Source organism: Uncinocarpus reesii, genomic scaffold (assembly GCF_000003515.1).
Source record: "Uncinocarpus reesii 1704 scaffold_1 genomic scaffold, whole genome shotgun sequence".
Taxonomy (NCBI): domain Eukaryota; kingdom Fungi; phylum Ascomycota; class Eurotiomycetes; order Onygenales; family Onygenaceae; genus Uncinocarpus; species Uncinocarpus reesii.
In genome coordinates this window covers 95,928-107,098 of record NW_003052500.1, presented here as the reverse complement: position 1 = coordinate 107,098, position 11,171 = coordinate 95,928, and the positions used below count along the sequence as shown (strand labels likewise).

The following is an 11,171-nucleotide window of genomic DNA, read 5'->3' as shown; positions in this document are numbered from 1 at the left end:
GAGTTGAACACGGGACGGGCCGTGATGGGTTTCCAACGGAGTTTTCAGGGAAACTCTGCATCGGCGGAAATGTTGTTTCTTGACTCATCGAGATTCAGGCTCTGTTCCGTTTCACCAGATCTGCTGTCGCAAGAGCCCGTTCCATTGAGAACCTGGTAGCTGTTAAGGGACTCTATTGAAGCAAAAGTGTTTGGTGAAGATAAACTTCCTGTAGAAGCATAGGTTGGAGCCCAGATCTAGTTATACAGCAGGTTGGGTGTTGCCAACATTTCTAGTACATTTAGGCCTGCATAATAGTTTTAGAGGAGTTGCAATTCCACAGTGAATTTATCATTAGAATTGTAACTGTAGCAGGAGTCGACAAGGAGCAATGTAAGGAGCAATGTGAAATATTGTGTTAGTCAGATATTGAGAACACTGCTTCTGAGAGATAACACGGCATATTGGCGGCTGCAAACATGGCCTTTGATCTCGGTCATTTGTTGTGAAACATGAGAACAAAAGGCCGTTTGCCATGTATACCCATGTTTCAACAGAATATACTGTACCGCAGCCATGCGGAATTTTGCAACAGTCCTAGGTAACCATGTAGCTCAAACGCCCAATCGAGGCATATCTTGATTGCTTTCACGCGGCATCCCGAGTAGCTGTAACAACAAAAAATATTCACGTCACTCGCTATGTGGCACTTTTAATAGATTGTCCCACACAGATAATTTGCTAACAAAAACTACATCCGTTTGAACTGATATCAATAGAATGGGCTTGATGGCAAGCGTGCATCAGCCACGGGTATAGGGTCACGCCAGTGAGGGATTAATCGCCGGAACGGCTTGAAGCTTCAACGCTGCTGGTTAGCCTGGCGATTTCGCCACGAACCTGAATTATAGCGAGTATTCTTTGCAGCTGAAAATAGAGACACAAAAAGCAGGGAAATTGAAGACAAAATACGGTGGACCTTTCAGGGGAAAATTGCAGGGGCAGTCGGCAAGAGGCATTTTTAGAAACCGTTATTGATGCGATATTGAAGGGAACAGACATCTAGGATACACAAGAAGGATGCAAACCGGTTTTCTTGATTGACTAAGGCCTGTTCTCACCAGTCAGCATGGCTACTCAGTACGGTTAGTATGTCTGGGTACCGATGTGCTTGCAATATGTTGATGGCCTGTGAATTAGTTGCAAGTGCCGTCGGCGTAAAATATAAATAGCCGCAAAGGGAGCATGAGATACATTCAGATCCAGACTCCACACTCTCATTATCGACTCCGCCAAACTCGATTGGCAATCCGTTCCAAAACGAGCTCTTCCGTCAGCATCTTTGAAATCGAGCCCCAACGAAACCATGCGATTCTCCATTGTTGCCGTCTGTAGCGTCGTTGCAGCCTTTGCTGGCACTGCGACCGCCGGTGTAAGTGAGCTCATGAGATAGATCTGGGCGTGCTAGATGAAAAAGGGCAGCGATAGCTAACGCGATGGCCCGGGTAGCTGATCGGCGATATAAAACTCGATAACATCAAACTTGTGAGCGACGGGGCCATACAAATCGGCCAAGACGGCATTTTGAGGTCCAACACAGGGGATGGAAGCGTTATTGATCTTATCAAGCTCAGCCCGACGCAGCTGACCTCTTTCCTCGATCTGCTCAAGCTGGGCAAGGGGAAACGGACAGGTGGCACGGTGATGGCGGCCAGGGAAAGGCGAGTGCCAAGGGAGCTTGCGGCCCGGTGCACAAAGGCAGCATGCAAGAATAACGGCGATTGTCAGGCTGTCAACTGTCGGGCGTGTGTTGAGACGACGTGCTTTTAGCCAGAGCATGTAGTGAACTTGCAGAGTCCAAGGGAAGCGATAGCAGGGTTGATTATTAAGCACTAGGAGAGAAATAAAATTAGTACAACTATTACTAAGCAATCTTACATAATTAAATAAACACGCTAGTCTGTAAACGGCGTAGCGCCCCTTCCGAACGCGCCAAGACCAAAACAGACTTCGGACGGGAGGGCAAACCGCCAGCAACCAGCGCGACAGCGACATCGAACGGCGACGACGGACGGGCTGATAGCTGAACAGCATCTATATATCTCTGGCGGTGCGACCTCTCGCTGCGCCGACTTGGAACTGGCGCACTGCAACGTTGCTGGGAGTGCAGTGCCTCATCGCAACGGTCAGACCCGGACTGGAACACAACCCATACACCGGCCATCGGCCTCGCGATGATGAATTAGGCGTCTTATTCCATTGAGCCACTTCATCTCCTGCTGGTGGAGCTCTAAGCCCTTTCGACGCGATCTGCGATTCCCCAACTGGCAATACAACCACTCGGTCCCACCGCTCTGCGCATTCCATCTCCCAAGTCACCGATACTGACTGGTGCCTCCTTTATCCTGGACATGACCACCATCCTAGCTCCTACTCGCGCCAGCACGACGAACAAAATTACGCTGCATTCGCGTTTGGACGACGCAGTGAATCGCACGCTCAGAAGTGGTGACTGGGCCCATTCTCGCGCCACGGACAACCAATTCCATAGCCAGACCGCCAGTAGAAGCGCGCTTATAGGCTTTCGCGGGCTGCAGTCGCCGCCGACCGTCTCGATACTGGAGGGGCGGGTGGCAATGTCACAGGCTCGTGTTCAAGAGAAAGATGCGAAGGCCCATAGCCGGGCGAAGAGTGGCCCAAGAGAAGCGGGGAAGGAGAACCATATTGTGAACGGCTGGAGCGAGGCGGCGATGAAAAGGAAAGCCTGTAAGTTCTAAGACTCTGCCATTATGGACAACTCTTAAGAAGCACATTTGACATTTGCCGAATCCTGTCGCTCTAGTGGACTATGAAGAGGATATCGAGGGATTTCAATTCTCACGCACGTCGCGTTCAAAGAAGCCTCGGCCCTCCCCCGAACCATTGCCAAAAGATAGAGCCCCCCAGAAAGTAGCCACTCAGGGACGATGGGAGAAAGGCAAAGCTATCAAATCAGGCGATAGAGCGAGCCTGGCTCCAGACACGCCGAATGGGCAGGATACACGCCGGAGGTCAAAAAGACTAGCTAGTGATGAACCAGAAAGACCTTCGTCGTCTAGAAGGAAACTCCAGCTACCTGATTCAACGGAAGACCAGCCAATGACAAAAAAGGGTAAATCTGCCCGAACAAAAGCTTCAGAAATGCGCCCGCAGGTAATAGAGGATATCGAAGAGCGAGCTACCCCACAACCGCCAGCAGAGATCAAAGTCGCCCTTCCTTTCGCCGATACACCCGTCATACAGCGCAATAAGGACATGAGACAAGAACGGGGAAGGGGTAAAAGACGAAGTAGCTTTGGAATGAGGGGCAGAAGGGCAAGCTCATTGATTGATTCTGGGGCATCGAATGGTAAACATATTCCGGATCCAACGCATGGCCGTGGCTGATAATTGGATAGCTCTACCACATGACAAGGTCGATACGGCGGACTTTTACAAACATATCGAGAGCGAGGATTTATCCGAACCTAGACGAATGCGACAATTATTGACTTGGTGTGCGACTCGGGCAATAGGCGAAAAGCCTTCTGGTTCAAGGTCCGAGGACGAAAGCGCAAAATTAGCAGGTATTCCGCCGCCGCCATACCCCCATTGGGAACTAAGGGATGTCACACTGACGCTGTGTTGTCCTAGCACGAGTCATACAGGAGGAAATCCTTAAGGAACTTTCCAACCGATCGGAGTTGTCGGATTGGTCCAATCGTGAAGAAACCGCGTCACCGGCTGTGGTTGTAAAAAAGCCGAACCCGAAGAATATTCAAAATGCAGAAAAGATCAAGGAGTTGGAGGAGCATATTCTGCGGTAAGTGCGCTTGGCTGCCTCTCTAGGCAGCGCGCTGTTGGATGCTTGATGCTAAGAAGTAGGTAGACTCCAAGCCGAACGCCAATCTCTCTCTGCTCTTCTTCGCGCGCCATCGATACCAAGCCTAAAACCCTTGCCTGCTTCGGAGAAAGCTGAGAAGAAGCAACAATCCGAGTCAGAGCCTCAACCTTCTCCAATTGATTCTTCGCTACTCGATCCCTCTCAGCAATCGTTGCTAGATCTTACCCAAGCACCTATTTTTCCTCCTCAACCACACTCTCAGCCGTTTGTCCCTTCGGATCTCCAAACGCCGCTGGATACATCAGATCCCGTATTGTCATTAACTACGCACCTGTCATCACTCTCGTCGTCTCTTGCGCCGATATTGGATTCGTTCGCCGCAGGGATCCATCACCTTGAATTATACCGCTCTGCTGCGGACAATGTTGCCGGCGGCGTTCTTAGGGCTTGCGCGAAAAGGTTGGAAGAGAGAGACCTTCGCGCCTCGGAGAAATCATATGTATTTAGAGAGGTGAAGAGTGAAGGCGAGGAAGGTGAAGGAGGTGGCGGAGGCAGGATCGTCAAAACAGAAATCGAGAGAGAAGACTTGAGACCTGTTTTGGGGGCGTTGAGCCGGCTAGAAAGAAGATGAACAATTCTGATCATTTTACATGAAGCGGCACTCTTCCTGTTTTACTTTTCCGAGTCTATATAGGTCCCCTTTCAGCCAACTAATGGCCAATGGGCGGAATCAATGAATCGCTCCGAAGATCATTTCAACCCCGAAAGAAAAAAGGCAGCTTGATGCGCTATGAGCTGCGGATCTCTAGCTATGTAATTATCATCTTACCTAGACAAAGAGGTTGCTCCCGAACACGGAGTTGGAAAGGAGATCAATCAACTCTCCTGTCAGCTCTACCCCAGACTTCATCCATGGTTGTTTTCCCCTTCGTCTCCGGCACCCACCAAGCAATAAATCCACCTAAGGTCAGTGCCATGCCGGCAAAGACCCAATAGACCTTCCCTTTCCCTCCTAAAGCGACATTCAATGCTGGGAAAAACTGTGCCACAATAAACGTTGCTACCCAGTTTGTCGCCTGCGCCCAACTCTGTGTTGCACCTACGGCTTCCGGGCCGACGAGCTCAGACGCAAGGATGAAAGGGACCGGGCCTAGGCCAACGGCAAAACTTGCTACAAAGAGCAGGGTAGAGATAGCAGAAAGGAGCTTGAGGTTAGAAGCAATGCTGATAGCTAGGAGAGCAGAAGACACGCCCATTCCCGTTATGCTAAGAAGAAGGCACTTCTTCCGACCAAGCTTGTCGGCAAGGGGCGCGCAGAGGAGAGTCGTGAAAAGGTTGATGGAAGAAACAATGACAGTAAGAAGAGCGGCAGTGGTTGGAAGGATGGTGGAGAGGAGAGATACGCTGTACATGATGATGCTATTTATTCCCGTAAATTGTTGGGTTATCATTACAGCAACAACGGCAATTATGGCCCGGCGATAAAGAGGATCGCGAACCACGCCGAAGATGGAGACGGGCGGTTTCTTGGGTGGAAGATTTCCTGGCGGAAGGGTTAGAAGCGATTCTTCCTCTGTAGTATCGGTGGAGGAGATATTGATTTGCCAGTTTTTGATCTCAGCATGTATATCGGCGTTTTGGCCCCGAATTCGCTGGAGGATCCGTTTGGCGTGGGCTAAACGTTGATGCTCTGCTAGCCAGATCGGGCTCTCGGGGACGAACAACAGACCAAGAAGGTCTGCTAGGCCGATGAAGCCTGCAACTGCAAGAATGATACGCCAAAGGATCCCCTTACTCAAGAAATACCCTAAGGACTGCGTCGCAAGGATGCCCACATTCGTCATGACCTGCGTGAAAGCGCCAAAAAAGCCCCTATCTTTAGGAGGGGCGATTTCGGCAATGTAGATTGGCCCGACCACGATCGCTGCTCCGGCTCCCACTCCAGATAGTAGTCTCCCGGAAACAAACACCGGAATGCTGGGCGCTAGGGCTTCAGCAATTGGCCCAAGCACGAAGAAAAGAGTCGTGGCTCGCAACGCGAGTACGCGCCCATACTTTGTGGACAATGGACCAGCGAGCAAGGCTCCGAGCAGACCACCCAGGGTATAGCTCGACGAGACGAGGCCGAACTGCGACGGGTTCATGGGAATACATTGAGGAAGTCCGCCGGACGATGAAGCGAGGCCAAGCCAGGACGACTGTATGCTCTTCTTTTCGCAGGTAATCACCGCTTGAGGCGCATTTAACTCAGCCTGGATTGGACTGTCAGTGTATTACTGCACAGGTCAGGCCACAACAAGGAAGGCGATCCAAAGATCTCGCTGGGAACGGCAAAGGGCAGAGAGGACGCTTTACCAGGTGATATCCGAACTGCAGCGGCCCCAGCGTCGTGATCAGGACGAGGAAAATGAGATACGGCGTGGCCCTGGCCTCCGACAAACGCGATGGTTCCATTGCAGGCTAAGAAATGCGGCTGGTCTTCTGTTGACGAGAAGCATCACGGCAATGCTGCATGGAGTCGGTGATGTTGATGTTGAATCAACCTCCCACGTGACTGGTTGCGATGGGCGGTTTTGCTATCTATCCAACAACCTCAACGCCCAACCCTCGCCGCATCAACCTCGCTCACGCTTGAGCCGGGGCCAACCAGACATGAAATATGAGCTTTAGCAGCCTGCCTCCCTCGAGCGGGAGGGGCTCGCTCGCAGATGCTGCGTCAGGACGGTCAATGCCACCGTTCCCCCGATCATCCTCATCCTTCACCGGCAACACCAGCAAGGGGATACACCCGAACCTGACGCTGAAGCGGAGTGTCCAGCAGTCTTTTGACGGTAATGCACCCTATTTTCTTTTTCCGCCTGTTGAGACCGATTGTACAGGCGTCTGCTGCCAAACCGCCAAAATTGGGCGCTTCTTTCCTGCGCTCATTGCAACCAAATGCCGCTTCCCCTCTACCTGGGAGGCGTCTTGCTCTCCCTTTCCGCCATGGCTTCCCCTTTGAGTTGTCTTTATTTTATCCTCTACTTGCTGCAATCCATCTCTGGCTTTTGCTGCGTCTTTATGTTCGAACTTGCGGAGAATGGAGCCTTCTCATGCAGCTCAGCATCATCACCACTGGGCCGATTTTCCCTGCTGGGAAGAGCTTTATTACAGTTCAGTGAATCCTGACCACTCGGTGGATGTTGTTCCTCACCACTTGAATCCACCTCCGCCCTTTAACAGTCGCCCTCCTCCTCGGCTAATTCAACCTCTGCCGGAACGGTACCTTAATCCTGTCGAAGCTACTGCTAATTTAGGCTCCTCGATAGAATCATCAGAAAGCAAAAAGGCCTCCCCGTTTTCATATACTAGCAAAGTCAAAATCCGTGAAAAGTACCTCATTGTCGGTTTTATCAGCAGCGGCACATACGGCCGTGTTTACAAGGCCAAAGGCAAAAATGGCCAGGTAGGAGACTTTGCTATCAAAAAGTTAGGTGCTGCCACTCCAGCAAAGGGCCATCGACTGACGCCAACACAGATTCAAGCCGGACAAGGAGGGAGAAAAGATAGAATACACTGGACTCTCTCAGTCGGCCATCCGGGAAATATCTCTCTGCACTGAACTGAATCACCCTAATGTTGTTCGTTTGGTGGAAACCATACTGGAGGATAAATGCGTTTATATGGTGTTTGAGTACACGGAGCATGACCTCCTGCAAATCATTCACCATCATACGCAACCTCAACGACATGCAATCCCCGCCCCAATGGTCAAATCGATTCTCTTCCAGCTTTTAAATGGACTGCTGTACCTTCACACCAATTGGGTCATGCACCGCGATTTGAAGCCAGCAAATATTCTTGTTACTTCCAAAGGTGCTGTTAGAATTGGTGATCTTGGGCTTGCTCGGGTGTTTCGCAAGCCTCTGAACACACTGTTCTCCGGGGACAAGGTTGTTGTGACCATCTGGTACCGCGCGCCTGAATTACTCCTTGGAACTCGACATTACACCACTGCCATTGACTTGTGGGCCGTTGGTTGCATTTTTGCTGAGCTCCTTTCTCTACGCCCCATATTCAAGGGCGAGGAAGCAAAGATGGATAGCAAGAAGACCGTCCCTTTTCAGCGTAATCAAATGCTGAAAATCATTGAAATCCTTGGCTTACCTAAAAAGGAAATATGGCCGGGATTGGCCTCAATGCCGGAGTTCCCCCAACTTCAAGCACTATCCATGGCCTCCGGATCTGGTCATTTACATCAACCGTCCACTCTGGAGCATTGGTATACCGTCTGCCTTAAATGCGGTGGCTATGCTACGAACTCCCCCGCCGGCACTCCGGGGAAAGAGGGATTTGACCTGCTTTCGCGATTGCTTGAGTACGACCCAGACAAACGAATCACAGCGAAAGAAGCTCTGTCGCACCCTTACTTTACCACTGGCACACCCGTGACGAAAGATTGCTTTGAAGGGTTTGAGGGCAAATATCCCAACCGGCGGGTAAGCCAGGACGATAATGATATTCGGACTAGCAGTCTTCCAGGAACCAAGAGGAGCGGCCTACCAGACGACACCTTAACCGGTAGGGCGGCAAAGCGGGTTAGGGAGATGTGAAATATTGTATAATGAGGGTAGACGTTAGCAAGTTTACGAATTATATGATGAAGCATTGATGGCGTTGGGATTGCAGGGAGAGATTTTAGGATCTGCTTTTTTATTTCCTTTAGGGAAAAATACCGTGTAGGATGGCGAGCAACTCCCCTGGTACCTATGTTGCTAAACATGGGACAACCATGGCTGCGGCATTGATTGAGTTCAATATTCTGGTCTATCGCCATCTGAACGAGTCAATTTAATTCAATTTGATCTGGCGACACTGTTTCTCTGATTTGGCTGACTTGGCGATGCCGCCGTTGACGTAGTTATTCCTGCAGGGATCATTGGAACCGGCATTCAAAATACTACGTCATCAGCCACTGATATAAATACTGATTCCAGCGCATCGCACCAGAGAGTCGGTTGGTTTAGCATCCCGAAACAAAATCACTCCTCAATCTGAAAAGTTGATAACTGAAAGCCCTCGTACGTACACTCATACTCTGAGTTGGGATCCGAAAAGAAAGGAGCTCTGAGACTCAACGCTGACGATTGCTGACGCAGCCAGAAGTGAGAAGCAACAAATCTACCGATCAACAACCTCGTCCCCGAGGAATAACCAGACATCCAAATCCTGTTCCGCGAGATCTTCGAGTCTCAAAAAACACCGATCAAAATGCCATTTTTCTACTCCAAACGGTTTGGTGGGCGACACGTCAATACGGGCGTCACCGTTAGTCGACATGGTGTGAGACGACAACCGTGGGGGTTCAGGCTGGGGAGGTGTATGTGCTTTCGGTGAGAGGCGTCGCCTTGTAAGGGGCAGGCAAAGATAGGACTTGTTTGAAAGACATTACGAGCAGGCAAAGAGGTGTATTAAGGGTGGAATATATTGTTCTGACTGTGACCGTTTGGTCCATATGATATCCGTTTGAGCTTACCCGCTATTGTTGAATGCGAAATCAATTTTCGAGATGTGGCCGTGAGATTACATTTACAAATAAAGAACTTTCCATGAGCGTTTCAATATCCTAAACACGGTGTGGTTAGAACCCGGAGAGGTGTACTAGCGCATCCTAGGAAGGGGAATTAGCTTACCACTTTGTTCCCGTCGCGAGTCTCCATCGCCTTCGCCGCCTCCATCTGCGCCATTTCTCTTTGCGCCAGCCTCTCTGATAGCTTCCTCATCACCTCTCAGTTTCTCGAAGTACGCTTTGATATCCTCCGCCCCGACAGGCGTGCCGCTCTCTGCAAACGGCTGCAGAAACTCCTTCACTTTATTCTTTAGGTGATTGTAAACCATGACACCCTCGATTGCTCGGACTCGGTCTAGATTGCTCAATGCTGCCTCTCCACGGTCAAGTAAACTGCCCGTGTGTTGACTGCCTGCGCTGCGAGCGGGATGCTCACCGTCGTCGGCTTCAGAAAGAGGGGGCTCATAAGTTTCCTCCTCTTCGCGAAGCTGAGGATGCGGGATTAACAAAGGAAAACAAGCGGCACAGTGGCAGAGGTGATCACGGAAGTCGTCCTTGACGAAGAGAGAGAATGTTCCCCTAGGTGAGTCGGCGGGGAGGGAGTCGTGCTTTTGTTTGATGAGATCGGATTTCGCAAGGTTCTCCGACGGATTTTGGTCCGTAAGCTCGGCCTTTGGGCGCTTGATTTCAGGATCCTCTCCAACATCAGTCTCAAATTTCCTTTTTTTAGAACAATGTTCTGGGTTGAGTTCGGTTTCCATGGTGCCAACTGGCTGCATTGGAGATTGGCTGCGTTGAGACTCTTTGTACACCGGCGGGAGGAATCCTGTGGTACCAGCATATCGTTTCAACCATGAATTTGAATCTACACATTTGTAGCAAATGAAGGTTTCAAAGTCATCTTCGGCAGGAAAGCCAGGTGGTAGTGGAGGGTCATTGTCGCCATCATTCGCCTCTGCAGTAACATCATGCTCGCTTTCGTTTTCGAGCTGGTTTTCAGGTCTTCTACTTGAGATGTCATTCCAATTCCGGGGAAGGCCAAGGAGACATTCCGGATGATACCAATCTTCGCCACAGCCACCCGTCTCCACGGTGCCTAAGCCAAGACACTGGAACATTGTTCCCTTTTCTTTGCTGGGATCGTAGACTTCTCCGCAGCAGCAGAACTTATTCCGGAAATTTTGGTTATACTTATTGTCCGCGACTGGTTTTTCTGAGTGGACGGACTTCGCGCCACTTGTCGGGTCGGTCCGGAGAGTACATGGAGATGTCGAAGGAAGACGGGTAGAGCCGCAATCGCATACAAAATTGCGCTTGTTGAACAGCTCTACGAGGGTGTGTTCACCATGACAGGATATGGAACAGGAGTAGCACACGCCAGCCGCAGTGTACGGGGATTTCGGATCGCTAGGCGGTGGGTTACAAGTCAAGCAAGAAAAGAGGCTTTGTCGTAGGGCACCCAGAGGTCGAGTACAGGAATCGAACGACTGGAATGATTAGCTGTGATTGTGCAGGGCGCAGAACAGCGCAAACCGGGTATGCTCACATATGGCAGGGCTTCACGCGCATCAGCTTCCAGCCTGAGCTGTTCGTTGATAAACCTGTCATAATCATCGCATCAGCATCATCTGCGTCGCCAAGTGAGCAGCATCTAATGAGAACGCGTGATACTCACTCCGCGGCCGTCTGCGAATTCTGAGAAGCAAGACTCGGCCGTCGAGCTCTTCCTTCAGCCTCCCGGGGCGACTCAGCGGGCGTTGCTGACACTGGCGCATCCATGGC

The 11,171-nt window shown here is 50.7% G+C and overlaps 5 protein-coding genes across 5 annotated transcripts; 3 read left to right on the top strand and 2 right to left on the bottom strand.

Moving 5' to 3' along the window:
- Positions 1-1,345: 1,345 nt before the first annotated feature.
- On the top strand, positions 1,346-1,809 carry UREG_00178 (uncharacterized protein; the record flags this gene model as incomplete). Its single annotated transcript, XM_002540619.1, has 2 exons — positions 1,346-1,411; positions 1,489-1,809. 2 exons carry the CDS (start codon positions 1,346-1,348, stop codon positions 1,807-1,809), a joined length of 387 nt encoding a protein of 128 aa, XP_002540665.1.
- A 581-nt stretch (positions 1,810-2,390) lies between these two features.
- UREG_00177 (uncharacterized protein) lies at positions 2,391-4,472 on the top strand (the record flags this gene model as incomplete). The annotated part of the gene is made up of 6 exons (XM_002540618.1): positions 2,391-2,745; positions 2,822-3,367; positions 3,417-3,584; positions 3,652-3,820; positions 3,847-3,878; positions 3,973-4,472. The coding sequence occupies 6 exons, from the start codon at positions 2,391-2,393 to the stop codon at positions 4,470-4,472; spliced, it is 1,770 nt and encodes a 589-aa protein (XP_002540664.1).
- A 241-nt stretch (positions 4,473-4,713) lies between these two features.
- UREG_00176 (uncharacterized protein) lies at positions 4,714-6,295 on the bottom strand (the record flags this gene model as incomplete). The annotated part of the gene is made up of 2 exons (XM_002540617.1): positions 4,714-6,093; positions 6,197-6,295. The coding sequence occupies 2 exons, from the start codon at positions 6,293-6,295 to the stop codon at positions 4,714-4,716; spliced, it is 1,479 nt and encodes a 492-aa protein (XP_002540663.1).
- Positions 6,296-6,920: 625 nt separating this feature from the next.
- Positions 6,921-8,433, top strand: UREG_00175 (meiotic mRNA stability protein kinase UME5; the record flags this gene model as incomplete). The annotated part of the gene is made up of 2 exons (XM_002540616.1): positions 6,921-7,309; positions 7,359-8,433. The coding sequence occupies 2 exons, from the start codon at positions 6,921-6,923 to the stop codon at positions 8,431-8,433; spliced, it is 1,464 nt and encodes a 487-aa protein (XP_002540662.1).
- A 1,005-nt stretch (positions 8,434-9,438) lies between these two features.
- On the bottom strand, positions 9,439-11,168 carry UREG_00174 (uncharacterized protein; the record flags this gene model as incomplete). The annotated part of the gene is made up of 4 exons (XM_002540615.1): positions 9,439-9,446; positions 9,514-10,876; positions 10,936-10,990; positions 11,065-11,168. 4 exons carry the CDS (start codon positions 11,166-11,168, stop codon positions 9,439-9,441), a joined length of 1,530 nt encoding a protein of 509 aa, XP_002540661.1.
- Between the last annotated feature and the right edge of the window lie 3 nt (positions 11,169-11,171).